The sequence below is a fragment of the Hydractinia symbiolongicarpus genome, chromosome 15, assembly GCF_029227915.1.
Source record: "Hydractinia symbiolongicarpus strain clone_291-10 chromosome 15, HSymV2.1, whole genome shotgun sequence".
Lineage (NCBI taxonomy): Eukaryota > Metazoa > Cnidaria > Hydrozoa > Anthoathecata > Hydractiniidae > Hydractinia > Hydractinia symbiolongicarpus.
Genome location: NC_079889.1, coordinates 9,921,673 through 9,945,489, shown reverse-complemented (window position 1 = coordinate 9,945,489; position 23,817 = coordinate 9,921,673). Strand labels below are relative to the sequence as shown.

Here is a 23,817-nt window from a genome sequence, read left to right as displayed (position 1 = left end):
TACCGTTTAACTATAAACAGGGTTGGCAATGAATACTAAAATTTTTCACATCATAAAATTTTTTAAAGCTTATGAAGTTTACATCAAAATATTTAACTTTGTGAATGCACAAAACCTTTATATAAAAGTGCGTACCAACGTTCTCTCGTTGCATGATGGTATATATATATATATATATATATATATATATATATATATATATATATATATATATATATATATATATATATATATATATATATATATATATATATATATATATAAATACATTGCGGATTAAAAACTACAAGTTAGTCTCCAAACTACAATAAAACTGCCGTACAACAAGCCTTCAACGTGTTTTAGAGTTTTTAACGTTTGCAAAACTACTGGAGTGAAAAGCAAAAGCAAAACAAAGGTTAAAAAACAAAGGTTAATTTGTTGAAAAGTACAGAAGAAAAAGTTTTACTTCAAGCATTGTTCCAGACCTACTAAAATGTCACAGCTTCACTATAGATGATTTTACAAATAAGTTGAACGAGATCTGGATTTCCACCTCTTGACAGCCCTAAATGGCATTACCAAAAGCAGGGCCGCCGTAAAAATAAGGTAACGCACACCTTGTACAGGTTGCAATGAAAGTTCTTAGACAGAGGGTTGAAAGTTAAAATTCAAAATGAAATTTTTCAACACGAAATAATGTATTTTGTGATTAATTTTCTGTAATTTTTATTCTGGTTCACTTGGTTTTGTGTAAAAATATTAGTAACTCAAGTAAAATTGTCACAAATAAAAAAACTTATTGTTTTTTGGAAAACTTTACCAAACAGTTTTTTATTTTATTTTTGAAAAAAACTCCCAGAAATTCCTACACCAAGAAATCAGATTGACAACCAGCCTTTGAAATATTTAAATCCAAAATATTGAATATATATTCACAAATCGATTTAACTTCTTTTTAAGGAATAAAAATGAATGTGACCAAATGTGAAAATTAGGTGAAAAATGCTGAGTCAGCATAAAACAACAGGGATACACAAAAGGTAATCGAAGCCTAGAGAAACAGATAAAAAAGAGTTTCATTGCTTATTGCAATATTTTCGAAATATACTAAAAAATCCTTAGGTTTAATCGATTTAGTTATAACATTAAAATTACCTTGATTTTTTCTTGCCCGTATTTTAAGGCTAGGAAAATGAAACCTGGCCTCCATTAAAATTTTTTTTACAAAAAAAAATCATTGCGTACTACAAATTGTAAAAGTGAAATGACAAGTTTATCCGTCTTGTACCTAAATCCCAACCACGAGATTATCTGAATTGAATTTCAAAAATATACAAACGGTCTAATAAATAATTTCATCATTGCACAGCTCTACGAAGGAGAACTAACACTCCCTCGCAAAAATTTCTAAAACTATACTTTAGCCAGCTAATAGAACCTCTTCATGGAATCCTTTTGATGTTTTTGATAATAAAAGAAGCCTATCAATCCACCAATAGCAATGATGATTAAAATGACCATAAACCAATTGAAAGCTCTTTGTTTACGCGTGGTGGTTGGTAAATCTTCCGTATGTTCTAGAAACAAAGAAAAACAAAATGCTTTCAAAAAAGAACATGTTTGCGTGAGAAACGATCGTGAAATTAGTTAAGTTTGCGACTACGACCTGCAGAATCGTGGAAAATGCGGCATAAAATTTTGCGAACGCGCACATTTTTAATGAAATTGCAGAATTGAAGATTGCGAATTTGTGACCTCGTAAAGCTATTGTTCGCCTAAAATATAAATCTTATATTGAACTTACAGAAAAATTGCAAATGAGTCAGAAATACGGTGAAATGCGAAATAAAGATTTGTGAAAGTCAGCCCTAAGTTATGAAAAAAACAATCGAGGTTCCAGACGTACTATCCTAAAGTCGGAACATGTAGAAGCTTAATCGGCACATTTAAACAAAAGTCTGAGGTAGCAGAAGGGCGTGGTGGGGGGTAATAATTTTGGTAGTCAGGGCCTTTACACGCCCTGACATTCTACATTCAAATGTTGACAATAAAGAAAATGTAAAGCTATTCCTTCTTGCAGTCTTGTTTGGCTGTGTGCACACCCTTGCGCGCTCGGAATAAAAAATCGGAACTAGACCGGAATATCGGATTACCTCTTTCCCCTTCGGCGTCTTGTGCTCGTGGAACGATTTTAGAGTAATCTTCCCCATCGCCACCCTCCTCCTCGGCGTCCAATTCGTAAAACTTCATAGAAATTATATCATGGTTGTCTAAAAATACAAATAAGAATACACTACAACGGCAATAAAATTTTGAACAAACCAACCAACCATATTTTCTTTTATTTTTTGCTCGCTTATTTTTTATTGGTTTATTGGCTTTTGCATATATTTTTATCCTTTATAAATTCAACAAGTATTTCCAAATATTGGTGTGCAAACAGAACTCTAGTTCAGATGACCTATATTTTTCCTGAATAAAAAGTTTTAAAACGTTTTTATTTCGCTAATTTACTTTTCACCGTTCTGGTATTATGTCTTTCTATTTCACTGACAGCCGTATTCTGTCTGTCCGCAAAAACACGAAATGTGATGTGTAAAGGAGGGGCGACCGTCGGGCTACTAACTAGCCTTTTGTATAATCGGGAGTCGTAAATAAATAATTTCATTTGACACGTGACGCATTTTTCAGATGCACGGATAAAATCTCGACGACGTTCGAAATCACATGGTAGGAAAAAATATTTCTTTTTTTAAAAAAACTACTTTAAATATACTTCCTATGTTATAAATTTGTAAACATTTTAACACGGTACATTTTCTTTTAAAAAGCATGTGAAACAAATACCACACAGACATACCAGACAGGTCACCGGTTTGGGCGGACAAACCGAAATAATAACCGGTGGGCAGTTCAACTCCATATTTATCGAGACACTCCACCCATTTATTCTCATCTTCTATATCGTACTGAATCTAGGTAGAAATGACAGAAGGATGCAAAAACAAACTTCACAAAAGATGCAAGAGAAAACAAATTGATTTTCCGATAAATCAGATATTAAGCAGCACTTTGATTCAAACAAAATTTATGTGAGCGACTTGCTTCAAGACATTGTCATCTGACTTACCGTAAGTCGTTTTTTTGTACCCAAATATCTTATCGCCACATGAGTCTCAGCATCAGTGCCACGGAAATGTGACTAAATAAATATATACAGAGTATTGATGTGAAAAAAACAAAAACCCGTCTGTGATTGCAACAGAGTTCTGAAAGTAGATCGGAATTACAGAAGTATAAACAAAACACGTGGTGCTATAAATATACTGATTCACAAACAGAAGTGTGTGCGTAAGGAGGGATTTTAGGTTGTCATGCTACCACTATGCCCTAAGAATGAGTTTAAAAACACCACCCTTTGCAAACTGTAAGGTTTAAATAACCTACCATGGCCAAAACATTTTAAAGGTGTAAAATGTTAAAGACCAATCTACAATATAGGTCAATATTGTTGCCACATTGGTAGCTTTTTAGTCATTTTTCAAGTGTCAAATGTGGTCGAAAATGGCCAAACCTTGCAGCTGATGGTCTACAAAATCTCTACTATTGCAGATGCACAGGTCTGAGAAAATATCGTTTAAAATCTGCAAGGTGCACTTTCAACACGACCCCACAACGAAATAACCTACGTCAGGCTCCACAAAGATCTGAAAATTTCAATAAAGGGACATGCTAACGTCAGCAAGAGTCACTCATTTTTGCGATTTTGCATTTTAACGTCCGCTGTGGATATTGACAAATAATCTTTGTGTCAATATAGAAGTAGAAATAGCAATAAAATTACTTGAAAGATCAAACTTTGAATAAAATTTCCAACATAAGATGACCAGGATCGTAATTTATTTTCCTTTACGCTTTTTAATCGCAGTTTAGCTTTCATTTTCAGTTGACAAATATTTTATTAAAAAACAAAAAAATAATTCTGATCGTCAAATTCTTTTCTTTTTTTTTTTGCCCTTCTCGCTTTTCTTTGAAAATTAAGATTTCCTACTACACCATTTAATAGCACGATAAACAAATACGCACAAAAATAGGTGTAACAAACTATAATATTGTTTTTGAACGTATATTGTCAACTCACTGTGCAACCAGCAAGTTCACTGTGTGTACCATCTCGGTCGTGATCGTAATGTGTTGTCCCATTGTTGATTTGTGCTGAGATATAGGGATGCTCATGCTAAGGACGAAGAAGAAAAAAGTTAATAAATTAAAAATGAAATATGGTGCAACCTTATTTCGCCTAGCTAGCTAGTAAAGAAATCACTAGAATCGACGCTTTATGTCTGCTAAAGGGCGATCAAAACTACACGCAAAAAGATAACATACATAAAGACACAAAAAAAACATTCGATGGCCGCATGTAAGTAATAAATATTACAGGGGTAGACAACCGTAAAAAAGAAAATTTGAATTTATTCTCTTGACAAATAGTATAATTTGTTTATTTTTTACCATCGGAGACGATAGCTAACTGGAAAAATAAGTCTCGCCTTTCTCAAATGCTTTATCTTTGGCATGTGGCTCTTAAGCGAATTACGACGATTTCTGGTTTATTTCCACCATAAATTATGTAAAATTAAATATACTCATTTTAATGGTGTCAAAAAAAGTTTAAAAAATAATAATTACAGGGTAACTAAAAAGTGATCCCTTTTTTAGTAAAGTTACATGAAGCAGTAAATATATACGGGTTTTTTCATCCTTGTTTAAATTCGCACCTAAGATAACCATATTAGCAATTTTTTTTCAAATCCAAATTTTACAGAATTTGTTGATAAAAACTTTCCCAATGAGTCCCCTATGAAAGTCTCGATCATTCCGTTGATGAACAACGATGCCAAAATAACTGATGTTTACCGCTTTGCATAGGAGCTGTTATTTAAGACATCCATCGCATTATTTGCATGCAAGTAGCTAGTTTTATCTAGACTATTTTATCTAAGCACTATGAAAGTATATCAAGCAAAAAGACACATTTTTCATGAATACGAATGCTGAGTGTTCTGAGATTAAGTTGTTTTAAAGTAGAAGGCAAACTTAAAATGTCTCGTATCTCCAAATGTTAAAAACACGACTTACAGCATGTTCTCCATTCTGGTTCGCGTATGTATCAAAAAACAAAGCAAGTCCAGTGAAGTAATCCTTACCACCAAAAACTGGACCTGTATTTAATAATAGAGAAAGAAACCCAATAAAATAACAAAATTGTTGTAAAAAAAATTTCGTATAATATCTAACCATATAAAACATTTTTTAATAAATAAAAAAATCGGCCAGAAACTAAAGCCACTTATGCATTTTATATTGTCTTATATTACCTATTAGGGAACTCATTTTTGCGAAAACCAATTTTAGCGAGAACTAATTTTCGCGGGGACTTATTTTTGCGAAGTTGGCAAGTGCTATTATTTCGCGAGAATTAAATTTCGCGAATTTTGCGAAAAAAAGGATTTGATGACATTTTGTTTCTTAATTTATATCGTTTTCAGGGCGTTTATGCACACAACATTAAATAAAGACTGGAATTTACATATATATCATATCTAGTTCAAGTAAATCAGAAGCAAATTCCCCGTTCCCTATATTCGAGAAATCCGCAAAGCATTATGGTAGTTGTATTTAGAAAAACTTTCCCGAAAAGAATAAAATCTGTAAATAAGTGTTTTAATCAAATGCTTTCATTTTCTTATGGAGATAATAAAATCTCAATCAGAGCTTATACATTTCACGCTCCTCTTCAACTGAAAGTTTTTTTCTGGAGCATCTGCTACAACATTGCGTATGGGAGAAAAGATAATACGTTTGACCCCAGAACTATTTCTGGGTTTTTTTGATGTTAATTCCTTCGGTTTAATGTTTTTTGGAACTATAGTGGGAACATTATTCCTGTATGTTTTCTTGCCATCAACGAAATATCTGAACATACACGATGTGATGCAGCAGGTTTAAAATCCTTTCTGCTGATTTTGATGAGCTACTTTTTTCGCAACACAGGGTCCTTTATATAAAAAACTTTGGATTTCTTTTGGAATTGTTGTAGCAGAGTGGCACACAACATGTTATTCCAACTCTAGGATTTCCAGTCTTATTTCTTGATGTGCTAACCAGTAATTTCAAATAAAGAGCTTTCACTTGAAATAGGAAAGTTTTTTGAGCTTTCAAAAAACTGTTTATAGCGGTGGAATTTAAAAATTTGTTCATGCTGCATAATTTTGTTTTCCCCTACTGCGCCAGCCATGTTTATGTTTTTTGCGAAAAGTTGAATACAACTACCAGAATGCATTGCAAGAAAGTCGTATAGGGGGAACGGGGAATCAGTGCAAAAACTATTTCGTACAACAACTTTTTTGTTTTATCATGCAACATTATCATTCTGAGTCACAATTCAGTTTTCTGTTCTTGTGATAAACAATTTTGATAGAGTCTGAAGATATATGAATTACTTCCTGAATCATACAGAATTTTTAAAAATGTCATCAATTTACTTTTTTTATATGCTTTGCATATTTAAGGCACTTCTGCGTATGTTAAATATATTAGGGAAATAATTGTGAAATAATAAATACAAAAGTAATTCCAAGAAGAAAACTAATAATAAAAAAATCACACAAAAAAAAAGATTAACAAACCTTGCTCACTCCTATCTTTCGTATACCAAAATCCAAAGCCATCACCAAACAATCTAGCACTATGACCATGTACTTTAAAATGTAAATGGATTTCCCAATCTCTTGTGAAGCAGGGCTTAAATGGAATTGCGTAAAAGAATGAGGAATATATTATACTTGTTTTTTTGTTGTTTTGTTCACAACTTATTTCTTTTAAATAATCGATTCTGGTTTGCTCGCCATGGTGTCCTTGGAAGTTGACTGACCCCTCTTCCAATCCCTCTTTAAAAGTCCAAAAACTCACGGAAATTTATTTTTAAAAATATGTTTGACAACCCTTCATTCTTGCAGGGAGGGGCGAGGAAGGAATGCTTTTTCTAAGAGTGCTTTTAACAGGTTGATGGACTAAGACTATGATCTTAGAGAATGTTTTATACCCCACATGTCATGATCAATCTAATACTTGCAGTAGCAGTATAACCAAATATTATATACATGCAGTTACGTAAAGCGGATTACTCTATTTACATCAATCCAAAACATTTCATAACTTACCATAATATTCCATATTGCACCAGATCTACTTTGTTCGTCAGCGGTCAAACGTATATGGTCATCCGATACAAGGGTGTGGCCAATAATCTCCCAAAATTGCATTGAGCTACCTCCTACAACATATCAAAAAGCAATCACAGATTAAAACAATGGGTACAGTAATGAATTTCTTAGGAAAAAGTGAAAATATATTTTGTGAATTTTGGTTCTGGCATGTTTTTATCTTTGAACAGCCATATGAGAGTGTGGATGAAGATGTTCTGTTTGTGACATACAATTTGGCACAAATAAACCTAGTGCTTATGTAAGCAAAGGCCGAGTAAAGCTAGCAAATACTAAATGTTCTATAGAGTTAGTAAACCCTGTGATAGCACGGACCAAAATAGAGAAAAAGAATTCTGAAATTGTACCACCGTCACAAGGAAAATTAAAATAGATAAATCACGATACAATTATGCAACTGAATGGAATTCATTTGCATAATTGCGAAGAGGAGAGGAGCAAAAGAGAGCTGAGTTGGTAATTTTTTGAACACCGGGTTGCCCAGTAATTTAATCTGGTCATTTTCCCCCAAATGTTTGATTAAAGATGACAAGCGTTTTGTAAAGATGTCCTAGCAGGGACTTCCAATTGAGCCCAAGTCCGTCAATAGTTTTAGCTATACATGATTCAAGGCCACCTTTTATCACGTAATCTTATCTTCGCATGCATATAGCACCTTAAACTAAACTTAAATTAATCTAAGCCATAAGTCACTGGTTGCAATTGCTGGAAGGGCATTTTCAAGAAACCGAAGAAAGAGTACATATAGTAGCTAGTATATATATCACTATTTTTTTAAATTCTCAATCATTCAATTCTCACTCACACCTAAAGCTAGCTAGCATAAAAATACCAACTTTTAGAACAATATTAGAACTTAGATAGCATATGGCTACAAAGACTGCTGCATAGTATCAGGCCTTGTCATATAAGGCGTGCGATCGCAAGTTAAATATTATTTTTTTAAATATTATTTTTCGTAAATGATTATTTTCGCGAGCTCCAAGATTTTTATAGCTAATAATTCTTTTTCTTTTTAAAAAAGTTCATTAAAGTTAATTTGTTTGTTTCAGGTTTCATCAAGTTAAAAAAGCATATTCGTAGTTTTTGCTTGTCTACGGCGATAGAAATGCTTTTTTACATTTCATTTTAAAAGTTTAAAAACGAAAAGCGGCATGTTTTTTTAGATTGCATTTCAAAAGTTTTTAAACGAAAAGCAGCGACTTAAACAAGTTTAAGAAGAAAGAACGGCGACAGAAATGCTCTTTTAGATCGCGTTTTAAAAGTTTAAGAAGAAAGAACGGCAAGAGAAATGCTGTTTTAGATGGAGGTTTAAAAGTTAAAGAAAGAAGACTGGCAATAGAAATGTTTCTTAGATTATTGCCAGCTTAAAAATTTAACCACATAAAAATATTGCTGACATAAATCAGTTAAAATGTATCTCACGTCGACAGTTTTATTGCCAACATAAAAAAATGCTAACGGGCTGTGAAGAAAGTGTATCATGAGTTCTTGTTGTGTCCTCCCAGTTATCTCCACAGCTGATAAAAGAAGATGAACAATTTATCTTTACCCGCATTATCTTCTTTGAGATCGCACGCCTTGATAGTTTAGACGTGCTGTAAATCACACGTCTTGCCTTCATAAATTAAAGCTTATGTGCATGGCTCGTCACTCGCCTTTAATGTTTATATGACAAAGACTGGCATACATGGAAAAATTCTTTCGGACAGATTTTCTAGCTAGCTAGCTCCATATACTACAGCAGGCCTGGTTACAAAGATTTATCCCCATGAGCTCATGTGTGGCTAAATCGCCCATTTAAATTGAACTGTGTGAGCAATCCTAAGCGATGAGAAAAGCTAGTGCAAATTAATTTAGTGTTAGGGTCCCTTTTTCTCATTGTTTTAGTGTGTTGCATTGTGTTGGATTAGGATTGTGTATGTACCACCATATATACCTACTTATAATTTTAGTCTAATCAAAGTTGACACAGTAAACTATATTTGACGTATGGAAGGCAAAAAACGTTGGACATGGATTGAAGACTAAAAAAATATTAAAGACAAAATTGCACACAATTTTTTTGTGTGTGTGAGGGTGTGTGCGCGTGCCCTGCTACATAGTAAGCAAGATAATTCTACTTTGATTAGGAATGGCTAAATTACATAGCTTATTCAATTGAAAGGCAGTACAGGGCAGTGGAGAGCCATATTATTTGTGGACAATTGTAGCCATATTGTAGGGCCTGATAAATTACATATTGCCATGTTAGATGTTAAGAAATCTACTTTTTTAACCCTTTCGAGTCAATTAAAAAAACAGAAATTATTTTTTTATTGGGAATTTTTTTGTACATTAACATCTATATACATATTTTATTATTAAATTCTGATGAGCACCTTTTGTGCATTCGTTAAAACATACTGGGAATCATTGAATATATAGCGTAATTACAAGACTACAAGCCATTCCTAGAAAAAACCTTGCAAAAATGCTGGTATATAAAGTGGGCCTTTTGCACAGGGTAGAACGAAAGAAAACTCGACTAAAACGTCCTATACTTTCATGATTTGCATCCTAATTTCGTGATGTGTTTTTTCTGATGTGAGATCCACTGGAATTATTTCTTAAAACTATATATATATATTTTATGATTAAAATAGTTGCAATACTTGGCGACTTGTCTCAGATGGAGCTAGTAGCTGCTTGAAACATTACCAGGTACCTTTTTCACATAATTTCTCGTTCACATAATTTGGTCGGTATATATATATACGCTATATCAAATTTGTGTATAGTTATCATTCGGTATTTCTTACTTAATTTTCTGATATACAAATTATTTCCCCATAATTTCCGTTTCTGTAACTTGACAAACTGTACACTGATGCTGGATACCCTTCTTGTTTCTAAACACAATATCTCACTGGCTTGGAATATTGTGTGCAACAGACTGTGGAATTGGTAATGTAAAGGCCCTAAGCTTATTTCATAAAATTATACATATTTTGCTTTGGTGGAAATAAAACCAAATGAAGCACGTAGAAACTTAGTTCTTATATATATGATTTGACTGAAAGTGGAACCTAAAATTTTTTGCTTGCGAAACTATAGCGTACAGAGGTACTATTTCGCCATAGGTACAATTTCACCAGGAAGAAATAAATTATGTGCGCATGCCACAGTCCGGCGTTTACACTTTTATTAATTTACAACTCTTCTATGGATTATCTTTAATAAATACAAGGTTTGGATAAGCGAAGCAGACTTGCGTGGACGGCTACACCGTATCTTTTCCAGCCTTGTGATTCGCTGATCCTTTTTTTCTTCTCGACTGTGGTACAACTTTGCCAGACTTCATTTTGATAGATCTAAGCAGATTTACTTTGTAACCCCAATTTTTTAGTCTAGGCACGTCACAAGGGACTTAGAGAATTAAGTATTAAGCCAAGTTACATAGATTACCTAGAATATCTTGTTTTTCTTCGCAGCTAAAAACCTAGCTGGCGAAATTGTACCTATGCTGGCGAAATTGTACCACCCTGGGTTCCATTCTTTGAGGCCATTTGTGTTACACGGGTGGTTAGGATTTAACTTTGTTGATGTCCGGCTATGTTTAATCTCCAAAATAAGACACAACAGAGTGGCGAAACCCAAAGCACAAGATAAATACTATTTTTTTCGTAAAAAGTGGCTAAATTGTACTAATGTACACTAGGGGACTCCATCTTGTGGCGCTGTAGCTTAGCAGTTAAAACTAGACAGGGGTTTGATAAAACTTGGGAGCAATATGGGTGAGTGATTGCTACCATAGGCTTGGGTTAACTCCAGCCAGGTGAGGGGTGGAAATATTGGGGCAGAAAGCACACTCAGTCAGGGATAACCGCAAATTAGGCTGTCACGCCAAATTAGGATAGTAGCTTAGTTAGGAGATTTTCCATAGACTAGTTAGGACTTCCACAATTTTTTTTTGAAATTTTGTATTTTTATCATTTTTTAAGTTATTGAAACTTTTTTTGTATTGTTTTAATTTTACTGAATTAAAAAGTATTAAAACGATCTACTTTTCTACTTTTTTAATATAGAAATATGTTATACATTTGTGTTATGGATTTCGAATTATTTCCTCAAACAAAACACACAAAATTAAAAAAATATATTTCTGGCGAAAGCATACCATCTTTCCAACCTTGCGCCAACGCCGCGCTACTAGCTACAGACTATAGAACCTCCTTTTAAAAGGAGGTTCTATAGAATGTTTTTAGCTAATAAAATCATTGCGACTATGCGACAGAACAGCGATAGGCAGCAAAAACAAGGAGAGCAAAAATTAGGAGAGATAAATTGACTAAATAGGCTATTGTAGACTAATTTGCAGTTATCCCTGACTGACACACTGGTGTGTGCCAGTTGAGAGTAGTTGCAGAGAGTTGGGCAGAGTGTGGACCCTACCTGGCTTTACGTAGCTTAAAATAAGCATTAAATACTCCTGGAACTCCAGGGTACATAGACAGGGTATATCCCTCGATACTTGTGAGGCAAGTCATGTAAAAATATGCACATTTCTAGCTATCTTTCTCATCTCAGCAACCCTTTCCATATTGATTACTTACCAACGAAGGGTTTTATCACGGAAAATTCCCTTCTCATGTAACCAGCAGGTTCGCTATCAGCACCTTCATCTGTTTCGTTTGATATAACAGTACAATACAAAAAAAAAAAAATAAATACATGCAAAATGAAGAAAACATGCCAACTTGCGGTAGGCGCCATGTTGAAATAAATGTTTGTCTTGATCGGCTTCACATTATGAAACAAACGTTAGTTGCTTAATAGGGGTAACCGAGACTAAGAACAATCCACTACGTAGCCTCCACGCTGTATTTGATTTAGCCGCGACATGCTTTCCGCCTTTTGCGCTGGGGTAGTCGCGCGTGTTTTTGGAGCAGCCAAACATTCTCTGACTGAAAATCTATGATTTTATTCTATTTTTTTATGAATTTAAAAGAACACGTTCTTATCTGATCTCCACTATTCCTCTGGTTTTGTCTTTTATTCTGCATTATTTCACAGCTTGATTTCAGATATTTTTTTTAAAGTGACTTCGTAGTCAGGCAGAACAGTGCTACCTGCGATTCTCCCAAGTCTGTAGGAGGGATTCAAAAACTTATGACGTTAAGTAGACAAAGTATTAAATTATTAAGAGCGGCGTGTGTATCTGTTGATAATCGAGGTACCGTTGCAATTTAGAATAACTTTTCTTTCACATTTCCAACCGTCGGCTGAAAGAATAATTTTTACAAATGGCTGCAAGAAATAGACACTTGCTGTACTGATTTTGTGTGTCATGAATGTTGTCTATAGAAAGATAAAGCAAGTTCGTAAAATATTACTTGAACGTGCTTTCGAAGGGGAATAGTATATGACCATATAAATTGGTTAACCACCAGTTGCCAGTAAAGTTTTGCATCTTTTTTTAGTATAATTCGCTTGATACGTTCCACTTATGCAATAATTCAGGAATTATCTCTACTAACTTTTAATGCACCAAAAGTTGTTTTCTTAGAACTATTAAGATCTTGGAACATCCCGGTAGGAAGCACAATCGTTGCAGAGCGCCTGTGTCACCACTGGTTGCGACCAGACCTGTGGTACTAATTCATCAGAATTACTTTCTTAAGCGCTTGAAACTGGTAATGCATACTTTGAGCCGCACAATAGGGAGAATATGCAGTTAAAAAGAGATACAGGTAAAACTCAAATTGTGACAGTGCTTCCATGAAGGTGGTTGTAGAGGCTGTTTTCCCTTTAAAAAGAAAATTCTACCTGTTATTTCCGCACAGAACGCAAAGAAAAAGTTGATCTCGATTCTACTTTCACAGGAAACGGAACGGAAAAAAAGTTTTACACTTACGTGATGTGATTCTTTCAAATTAGACTTACTTTGCTTTTTTTTTTTTAAACATGTTTTCGTTGGAATGTTAAAAACAGTTGAAAATTTGCAACTTATAGCATAAAAGAAGTAGTTACGCTTGGTGCACTGCTGATTGTGCAAAATTTTCGTTTCAGAGAGCCATATTTTGCCTACGAAGAAGCATTTCGTCCTTGATTTGTTATGTACTGCTATCGAAAAAAATTTATGCTACTCGTTTACGTACAAAATTTACTGCGCACTTAGTAAGAACCATTACAAACGTGTTTAAGATTTTCCTTTATTACGTTGGACTTTTTTTCATAGGTGTAAAAACACTCATCAATTGTATTATAATGACATACCATGCTTATTTCTTTGAAAAATGATGCGAAATGCAGGTCCATTAGGAGAATTTTTAAGAAAGGTAGCGTTATGATTCTGTCTTTGTCTCTGTTTGTTTGTTTTTTTGTTGGTTGTTTGTTTTTTTGTTTGTTTTGTTTTTGTTTTGCCACAAGACGTAGCAAAGCATTATATTGGGAAGATGCGAAGTATAGAAACTTTAACTTGCTTTTTTATAGACTAGAAACGGGTTGTTGACAAAACTATGATATGCATGCGCATGCACCGAGTGGCATGGAGTGGAGTGGAGTAAAGTGGCAGCTAGAATCATAGAGGAAAATTAGAAAAAGCTACTGATCTTGCTTTTTTCAGCTTTTTCTTTTCCCTTCATGAACAGGTTTGTTTCGGGATTATTTCTTTGACCATCGGTATAGTTTGCATTTTAATTCATATGATTGCGCGCCGCATATCCATAGCTTTCGATGTAAAGTCAAGGCATTTACGTCACACCGAAACTCATCTATTGATATTAACGCTTCTTTTTTGGACTTTTTGTGTTTAAAGAAGAAAGGGTGCAGCTAAATATAAAGACAAGTCATCGTTTTCTCCGAGAAAGAAATTTTAGAAACAAGAGCCTCTAAATTACCTGGCAACGATCCTCTCCCTTCCTTCTTCCCCATACCTCCTTTTTCTATAATACTGTGTTGTATCGGACCATTCTGAACCAAAAGCTTCCTAGGATATTTTCAAGGTTTTATTTCAAACAGATCTGGGGACAACAATGTCCTTACGGATAAATGTTTTACTTTTTTACTTTTTTTTTTCTTTTGTTTACAGTCAATTTTACATTAGTTTATAAAAAAATTATTTAAATTGACTAACTAATTTAAATCGACTTTGACTTTGACTAAATCAACACATGCGCAACAAGTAAGAGTGAGCAGTGACAGTATAGTTGGAGGCTGGTCTGGGCTGAGGAAAAAGTAGTTGGGAAAAACATTTGTCACTATCAAAACATTTTTCATCATTTTCACTCAACTTTTCTCAGTACCACAGTAGACATATTTTTCGGCTCCTTGCTGCATTATGATCGAACATTTATTAAGTAATCTCTGTAACGCACACTTATTGTAGCGGACACTTTTAATAGCGAATACATTATCCAGACCTAGCAAGAAAATGACCTACAATATCAGTCAATAGAGATTGTTTACAAATCCCGTCTACTGTTGACGACAACCGTCACAATTTTTAAACATTTTTCTTCCTAATTAACCAAAAGTTTCTTACGGAAACGCTTACACTCAGTAGCGTGTGGAAACCCTTCTATGCTGCTATTTTTGGCTTTTCTTTCCAAAGCATTTTTGGCTCACTGTCGACAACGCCTTCTTTTCAATAGATGGCGGCAACTTAGAAAGAGGGGTTATAACAAAAGTTATCATATATTGGCGAACGGGGGAGGGGTGTGAAATATCTAGAAAAAAACGTTAACATCATTTGTGAATAAGCCAATAATTGAGAAATTAAAATATATTAAAATAAGTGCTTCTTCTACTAATTAAAATATACAACATTTATCTTCAGCATTCTCATTTCTTCATCGGATTCGTAAAAATTGAATGACACCTCCTGCAACTTAAAATGTAATCACACGGTCTACTTATCTATTTTAGGGCCGTTAGTTTCCTAGAAGTCAACGCAAAAACAAATATAATTTTGAATATACTCCACATCCTATAGGCGGAGATGTTTATATAACAAACAATTCTCTTTATCCCGCATTACCAGTACGGGCTTTAAACAAGTTTGATTGTGCCAGTAGTTCTTATACCCTCACTTTGCGCAATCTTCTTCGAATATTTATTTCCTTCTTTTCGCATTTCAACTTAGCAAACAACGTTTTAAAATCTTTGCGAAAGTGTCGATTCATGCGACCATATATCCATGGGTTTAGGACGCAATTTGCATACGTCAAAATATACACAATGTCCCTTACTAAAGGGTTGAAATACTCGTTGCCATTACTGTCAAAGTCAATAATTAGCCAAAGCACTTGATTAGGCAGCATGAAGACCACAAAAACCATCACCACAACGGAGAACATTTTCAATAAATCTCGACTTTGCGAAAATCTTCTTCGCAGAGCCTCAGTTTGACAATTATTTTCATACCTTTTTATGGAAGAGGTATAGCTATCAAAGGAGGATTTCAGGCTTCCTATGTTACTGCGAATGCTATTAACAGTAGACGAAGCAGACAAGATAAACCGTTGTGATGCTGACCTATCACGCTTGAACGATTTCTTTGACCCGTACGCATCCCTCTTCTTTTTAGCCTCTGTTAAAGGACTGGTACCGCCATTATTTTTGCTCGTCTCACTTTCATTTTCTTCTAAAACAACACTAGGCATTTCAGGAGATATCGCTTGCAACGTTTCAACTTCTTCCGGCAAATACACATTACTCTTACTTTGAGACTTTTTAGAAGCTTCATTACTACTGGTATTCGACGCAAATGAACTAAAAACTCTGTCATTAGAAGTTTTAATTTCTCTCCACGCCATTCCGTAAAATACTAACATTATAGGTACGGGGAAGCCGTACTGCAGCACAAACAAAACGACCGTGTATATTCGGCTTGTCGTTATGTCCCATTGCTCCTGACAATTTAAAAGTCCATTTTCTTCCGTGTACTTTAACGTTTGAACATACGGATATACACTGATAGCTCCCAAAATGTGAATGAAGAAAAACATAACAAAAACTTTTTTTTTACTTTCAAGTACATTGAATGGTCGCGACACAACTTTCCATCTTTCGAAAGCAATGGCAAGTAGCGTGAACGTACCTGTGTTTATCGAGTATGTAGAAATCGGATCTATAAGTTTACACCCGATTAAACCAAACGGATAGTCCGGACGCAGATCGGATATTAAGCCAGGAGGTATGGAAATTAACACCAAAAGTAAGTTACAAAATGCTAAATTAAAAATTAACTTATCAACAAGTTTTTTTACACCACGGAGGTATATTAACACCAACATAAGCAAGCTGTTTCCAATGATGCTTGTCACCAGAACAAAATATTGACATATGTGACGAATAAGAAGGTTTTCCAGCAGAGGCACCTCCAGACTTGTTGTGTTGTTATTCATTGCTATTCTGCACCTATAAAATAGCAAAAAACTAGGTTTACTCAGTTCTGAATAGTCATACTTACCACAAAGGTAAATTTATACAATGTAATGTTTTTTATTTACATGGAATTAAGTAGCAGTATAAAACATTACATTATTCAGAATGTCCTTATTTGGAAAAGATACTTTAAAGTAATGCGCGTTTATAATAACACCCTGGATAAAAATGAATGAGTAAAAATGATGTCGTGTGAAATCAGTTATCTGTCATTCACCCTCCCTGATCGCCTTGTGAAATGTCTAAACCGTATAATCCTTCTATTTTCAATTAAATATGCAGACGCCAATTACCTTGGATTTACATCGACGTCAATCAAGTAAACACGAAAAAGAGAGAGAAAACACACAATACGGGGAATTATCACCGTGTTAACAAAAAATGATCGAAAAGAAATTATTTACTCGTAAATAATTATGGTTTTGCATGTGAAATTTATTTTCTTGTGCTAATTTCTTATTTAAACTCAAGTCATTGATTTGTTTCCTCGCTACGTTTGATTTATATATAAAAAAGTGATAAAAATCCACAATGTTTATTTTATTTATTTCAGTATATGATTTTTGATTTTAATTGTTTTTATCTGTATTTTTCTCTACGAACATAACATACTCATTCAAATCTTTTTTATATCGTCTTTTGCTTATTCTAAGAGCACATTTTTACAACCTTAAATAAAGGGATTCTAGCGTTAAAAATTGCATGACCTGAATTAATGAGGTGGTTCACGCCTACCTGGTGGATCCTCTTCTAAAAAATCATGTTTAATATTACACAAATAAAATCAGACAGACATTCACTGTTAAATTTATGCCTATAATTACAAGCAATGTGACGAAGAACAGTAAATTGGGGCAAAAACATTTTGGGACTTTATAACAAAAAAGGTAACATCCTTTCGGCTTCGAACTAAGTAATTTGTTTGCGCTTGTTGACCTTTTTATACTAAAACTGACCCAATGACCACGATCGAGAGAACCTGCGCTTCAAATTCGCATGAGTTGAAACTATGACAGAACAACGTGATACACACACGCTTGTCAAAGAAATTTAGATGATGACGTGATTAATGCCAGTAAAGAAGTCTCTGCAAAATAAAAAATTATGTTCTTGGCTCTGGTCTGCATTTTATTTACTTACTGGTTGGTATACATCTCCTTAAAATGTAGAAGATAGAAGAAAATATTTACTTACTTTATAACTCAAAATTACAAATTAAAGCATATCGACGGATAATAAAGTTTAGTACAAGTTACTCGGTAGCATATCCATTTAAACCACGCATTTGAACTGTTGAAACCTAAATATTTTAACTACAAAATGCGATTAAACCTTCGAGTTTCACTGCACAGAAAATATAACCCAAGTTACACTAAAAGGTGGCGTCACTGTGTCTCTTAAAGGTCAAAAACTCCAATTTAAATTATAATAACATCCGTAATGCAGATCATTCAGTTAATAATAACTTTTTCTTTCCGTTGACTGTTGAAATATTGTTAGTTAAGAAATTCATACATTTTCCAACACACATCTGTGTACCACTACATTCTGTACATCTTGCTCCGACTTTGTTTGTAATATGAAAAGCAACCTGTCAGAGAATGTCATTATGTAATATATCTTAAGCCGCTATCAATCAAAACGAGAGAAGAAAAGATGGCGAATAAAGAGAATAAGAAAGAAAGATGGCGAGATTCGAAACTGAACTTAAACTAAGCCGACTCTTTTGATTAGATTAATCAATTGATCCAACATTTTAAGCTTTATGCTTTTATTAACCACTGTTAATAAAACTATTGGCGTGGAAATTGCCTTAACTAAACAAAAACTTTGCAATAATAGACTTAGCTAAATACATACGGCGGAAACGCCCTTTTATTTCAACAAGTTCATTTCCATGCCTTTACTTCTTTTTTATAATTTTAAAGAGAACTTTCTGTTTGTTTGATTGCCACCATAGCGTGTGGTCTTGTGGTTATGGAGTTTGCTTTGCAATCACAAGGTCAATGGCTCAGTCCACAACACGGGCATGTTTAGCAAGTGTCTTTACCACAGCTACGGGTCAACCATGCCATGTGAGGGAAAGTGGCTAGGCAATGCCGGTGTATACCTGATGTATACATTCTGAACACAGGACCCACGTTGATAACAGTGTTTCCAAAACTGAAGTGGTTATATCCTGTATAAATATTCAGAATAATAATAATAATAATAAAAATAATAATAATAATGATGCCATGGACAACGACGACCAAGTTTATAACAACGTCACCGCTGACAACGACGACGATGACGGAGGCGACTGTTTTATTAACGAACGTGGAACACATACAACAACAAGAGCAGCATGAAAAGCAACAGCAAAATTTTCCTAAAGCATTTGCCAAATGTTTTTCTACTTATATTGAATAGCATTAATCATGCTGGGTTTCACATCTTTACTGAATCTACAGCAGTGGTGTGAAGAATTTTTGTGTTCCCAGTTATGCAAGAAAATGTAACTATAGTGAAAGATGAAGGTGTTAGATATAAAAAAATCTTCAATATAACACATTAATTATTGAACAGATAAAGATCTAGCGAAGATTGGGTGAACAGTTAATTTATAACATACGTTCTGTTGCTAAAAAATGTTAGAATACTGAAGTGGGTTTTAAAATGTTTGTGAAAAAAGCGAGGAAATTTAAGGACTCGAATTGATCGAAATAATATTTTAATTTAATACTCGCGTGTTATTTGGTTGGAATTAAGTTTTTCAATTCCAACCATCCTTCCGAAAAAGAGCCAAACTTTGCACAGTATGCCATAAAGAAACCAAATAATTACATTAAATTTTTGCTGATGTTTGCACTTTCTTGTGACGTCATCAGAAATTGAAGTTTATTTTAAATACACCTGTTTACTTAACAGGTATGTTGACCTAATTTCTTAACTTCAAAAATTTAAAAAAAAAAGATTATCTTAAAAATACTACAAGAATTTATAAATAAAAAAGAGTTTACCGACTTAAACTGGACCTTTTATTGAAGCTACTACATAATCTGTAGCAGTCTGTGGTTAGCACAACAACTGATTTTACAGGAAAACATATATAAAAGAAATAGAGCATTATCTTGGGTTTGTTACGCAATGTTAAATTCTTTCACCTTGTTTTCTTATCATCGAAAAAGGAAAAAATATCTAGCGCCAACGTACTTTTCATGGCGAATACATTTAAATACAGCCACAATACAAGTTACATCAAAAGTGTCGTTTTTTCTCAACAGTTGTCTTTTTGTAATTATAAAAAAATGTGGCCAGCCAGATGTTGATGTCAAAAAGCAGAGTAGACAGTAATAGGAAAATATCTGAGATATTGAAAAATAGACGCAGAAAAAAAATAAGCTTGTTCAAGTTAGTTATGGTTCGCCAGTTTTTAATGAAGGTTTAGAGAAACGCGATCTTTAAGCCAAAAAAGGAGAGTCAAGTAGGGATTTTTATGAAATCAATTTAGGCTGGAGCAAAAAAAAAAAACATTTTCAGCGGTTATGGTTACATTGAACCAAATCGTTTTCTTTCTCGCCGTTCTTTATAACAAAAGGAAAAAAAAGTTCTGGGATCGAGGTTACTTAAAATGTTGATTACATTAAGAAGAAACTTTTGCGCGGAAAAATTATTATTAAATTGAAATTGTTTACCCAGGATAGCCTCTTCAGTTCCTATTGGTACTGCTATCAACGAGGGACTTGCGAAGGGGATCCTAGCGCATTTAAAGCTTCCATTTGAGCTACAAAGGTCGTGCAAGCATGGTAATCGCTTAACTAGAGAGCCGTCTAAGATATTAATCCTATTCTCATGCTGAGCGCTAAGCAGAATGATAGATTCACACTGTCATAGTTTCTGGCATGAATCGGCCCGGATTTGAACCCAAGACCTCCCGCACTGGAAGCGAACACTCTACCACAAAGCTACCAGCCGGTCAATAGCAAGAAAAAAAAATTAACCTAATTTTTTGCCTAATCTGGTCACCTGGCTAAAGTTAAATATAAAAACAGCTTGTTCGTGATGAGTTCTCATGTCGTGAGTTATTTTTTGACATCGCTTTCACGTAATTACTTTTCGATGCAACATTTTATCAAATATCCATCTTAATCGGTCAGGAAAATCCGCTGGTGAGCTAGTCTGGTGAGCTAAAATGTGAGATGCACACAACTGCAAAACTGATTTGTGACTTCAAAAACGTCATTGGAGCGATACATATTTCGCAAAACATTTTAATCAAAATTAAATCTGTCAGAAAGTTAAGCATAAAAATTTGTTCAAACAAATCATTATGCTTGCATATGTTTTCCGTTTCCAATACTGAAACGAGACCAGTCTCTGATAACACCTCACTTTGGACGTTTGGCGTCCTAAATTTGGTCTTGTCGCTAAATTAACAAAATCTTATCTCTTTTAAACATGGTAAAAGATACACCATTTTTGTTTGTTTGTTTATTTGTTTTAAAGAATTTTGATTTCCTTCAATAATCCTTGGAATAAAGTTCGCAACAAGATCCGTGTTTCCAAAAGGCATAGAAATAAAACAAGATTATTAATAAGCTAAAAATCTGGCAAAGAGACGATTTTGTAAAATAATTTGCTAGTGTCTATGTGATAAATTTGCTACCTATAAATCATTGATTTGCAAATTAGCGACTTATAGAGTTCTATATGAATTTCCTAAAGTGGCTAATTCGCTACTACCCAATTCTCAACTTTAGAACTTGATTATGGAAATTTTTGTAGCGTGCACGATGCCAATGTAGATCTAGGCTTTTATTTTAGCAGAAATCAAACAAAGCAGCCAACGATTACATGTTTCAGAGACTCTATCGTCAATGTACTAAAACCACTCTCTGAGCAAGTTTTTTTTATTTCTAACGGGATCATCTGCAAGAGGAATCATCAATCAAGTGTGATTTTAACTCAACAGGAGATTTTCATCAGCATATGTACAAGAAAAGATATAATAATGCAGTTTTCCCTATTTCTTTGTGATCTAAAATGTCTTACAGTTAAAGCCGTCCACTTTAAGTAGTTATTTGATATTCGTCCAGTCTTTCACTTTCTGTAGTTCTGCAACTCTAATGAAGGTTGTTTTTGAAGACGACTGGTGTCTTATAAATTAGTTTCTGATAAAAAAACAATAACTTGTATAAAAAACATAAAGTATTCATTCTATATAAGTTTTGTAAAAATATATATAAATAACGAAAAAACTTACGGTAATCGTCATATAAAATACTTTCATTACACGAAGCAAAAAATAATTCTTCATTGCGAAAAATATCGAAAACATTGTTGTTGTGTTTCCAATTGCTTAAAATGCTTATAAATTCCCTCCTCCTGTGGGTGTTTTTGTGTCACAAAAGACAAAGCCCTCCTACTTCGCAAGTTACTTGGAAGGTGAAAGTAATGAATAAATGATAAGAAAGATGGTGACGAACTTGTCTTTATTTAGAAAGAAAGGCTTTAGTGCTGACTGTTTTCTTTATTAGGATACCATATCGATAGAAAAAGTCATTCGCCCCTAGGGCCGAGATTGAGCATAAGCTTGAAGTTAAATCGCTTTCCTTAAGCTCTTTAGCTTGGGGATCAGGTCCCTCGGCACTTTCATATTTTCCAAAAATAACTGTTTGAAATTAGCAGACACAACATGCAATAACATATTCCCATACAAATTGTCGTTACTGCAGCCTTTTTTCCAGCTCACTTCTCCTTTTCACTAACCCGAGAAAGTCGGGAAAGAAAAAATATTTCCAACTCCGTGATATCGGCACACGGGCAAAGTAATCCTGGGGACAAACTTACTGCCGCCAGATCCCTTAACTTTAACGCGACTAAAAGTTTGTTCGCACTTTTTCCTGGAATTAGTGAACAAAAAATAAAAGTATTAAAAATCTACATTGCTTATTAAAATGGCCTACCTTGTGAAGACATTAGTAATAAGCTTACAGGAACTTAACTAAGTAGAAGTTTTGGTTTAACTGCGCTGAAGAATAAAAAAGCAAGCCATTGATTTTATATGATTAATTGCTTCTGTAAGCGTTTTTCTCTTCAAGTATAATTACAACACGCATGGAGGGCAACAAAAACTAAATACTCATTAAACGACTTAATTTTTTGTCTTTGATTTCAGAGGTTGCATAGCAACGTGCAAATTTCGACTAATCATAACTATCTATTTAGACAAAAACGTTTTTGTTATCCAATGGGAGATCCGCCTTTAAATTACAAAATAATTAATTATTTTGAGCAAGCATGTAAACTTTTACGATTACTCCATCTCCACACAAACATACTTCAATGTCGGTGCAAACATGCTTCGGTGACGGTATGAATATGCTTTAATCACGGTGCAAACATGCCTTAATCACGGTACAAACATGCCTTTATCGTGCCAAAAAAAGGTTATTGCGCAGCAAACATGAATTTGAGTAACTAATCTCGCTCACAGGGTCAAGGACAGCTGTACCTCAAACTTTAATCTTTTTAATAATAGCTGTCGTCTGTCTGTGTGTTCGCGAAAGACGCATCCTGTTACGGAAAAACGAAGTGCAGTATATAAAGGACGGGCAAACTTGTATATTATTTAACTATGGGACACCATTCAATAATCTTATATACTGAAAAGTGTTCAACGTGAAAGCAGTTCCTTTCACTTTTTTCGTGTAATTTACCGACTGGTCTGAGTACGCATACTTGTACTAGCTGTGCATGCACTAAGCAAACACGCAAGATAAGTTCTTCTCGCAAATTCGATAGAATTCGTGCCTTCTGGAATCTACGCACAAAAATTCATCTATATTATAATGCCCGTATACGTCCGTCCGTCCGTCTGTCACGCAAAATGGTAGCTTAGCTGCGCAGGTAGCGAGACGCACGCAGTGCAGTATAAAAAGGACGGGCGAACCAGTGGATTTTCCCACGGGCTAACGACTAGTTTTAGTAAAATGTGCAAAAGTCAACCTTTCGCGGAATTAAATTTTCGCTAAACTGGTAAGAATTTGCATGAACCGGTTGGTTAAAATGCCAGAAAGATCAGTTCCGATCACAATCAGCATATGCCACCAGTATGCTTACGCTAGGCTTTTAATGG

At 34.2% G+C, this 23,817-nt stretch overlaps 2 protein-coding genes across 6 annotated transcripts; both read right to left on the bottom strand.

Moving 5' to 3' along the window:
* Window positions 1–41: 41 nt before the first annotated feature.
* Window positions 42–12,065, bottom strand: LOC130628793 (vesicular integral-membrane protein VIP36-like). The gene is made up of 9 exons (XM_057441802.1): window positions 11,864–12,065; window positions 7,206–7,318; window positions 6,672–6,786; window positions 5,122–5,204; window positions 4,124–4,219; window positions 3,113–3,184; window positions 2,843–2,957; window positions 2,136–2,252; window positions 42–1,559 (listed from the first exon to the last, which is right to left on the bottom strand). The coding sequence occupies exons 1-9, from the start codon at window positions 12,021–12,023 to the stop codon at window positions 1,411–1,413; spliced, it is 1,020 nt and encodes a 339-aa protein (XP_057297785.1). The 5' UTR covers window positions 12,024–12,065; the 3' UTR covers window positions 42–1,410.
* A 2,953-nt stretch (window positions 12,066–15,018) lies between these two features.
* Window positions 15,019–22,795, bottom strand: LOC130629045 (neuropeptide Y receptor type 5-like). Of its 5 annotated transcripts, none has more exons than XM_057442138.1 (3): window positions 18,213–21,883; window positions 17,892–18,010; window positions 15,019–16,670 (listed from the first exon to the last, which is right to left on the bottom strand). In XM_057442138.1, exon 3 carries the CDS (start codon window positions 16,655–16,657, stop codon window positions 15,329–15,331), a length of 1,329 nt encoding a protein of 442 aa, XP_057298121.1. In that variant the 5' UTR covers window positions 16,658–16,670; window positions 17,892–18,010; window positions 18,213–21,883; the 3' UTR covers window positions 15,019–15,328. The 5 variants fall into 5 exon arrangements, with proteins under 5 accessions (XP_057298121.1, XP_057298123.1, XP_057298124.1 ...); XM_057442140.1 differs by having other exon boundaries at window positions 17,892–17,997; XM_057442141.1 differs by lacking the exons at window positions 17,892–18,010; window positions 18,213–21,883 and adding an exon at window positions 22,646–22,795.
* Window positions 22,796–23,817: the final 1,022 nt, after the last annotated feature.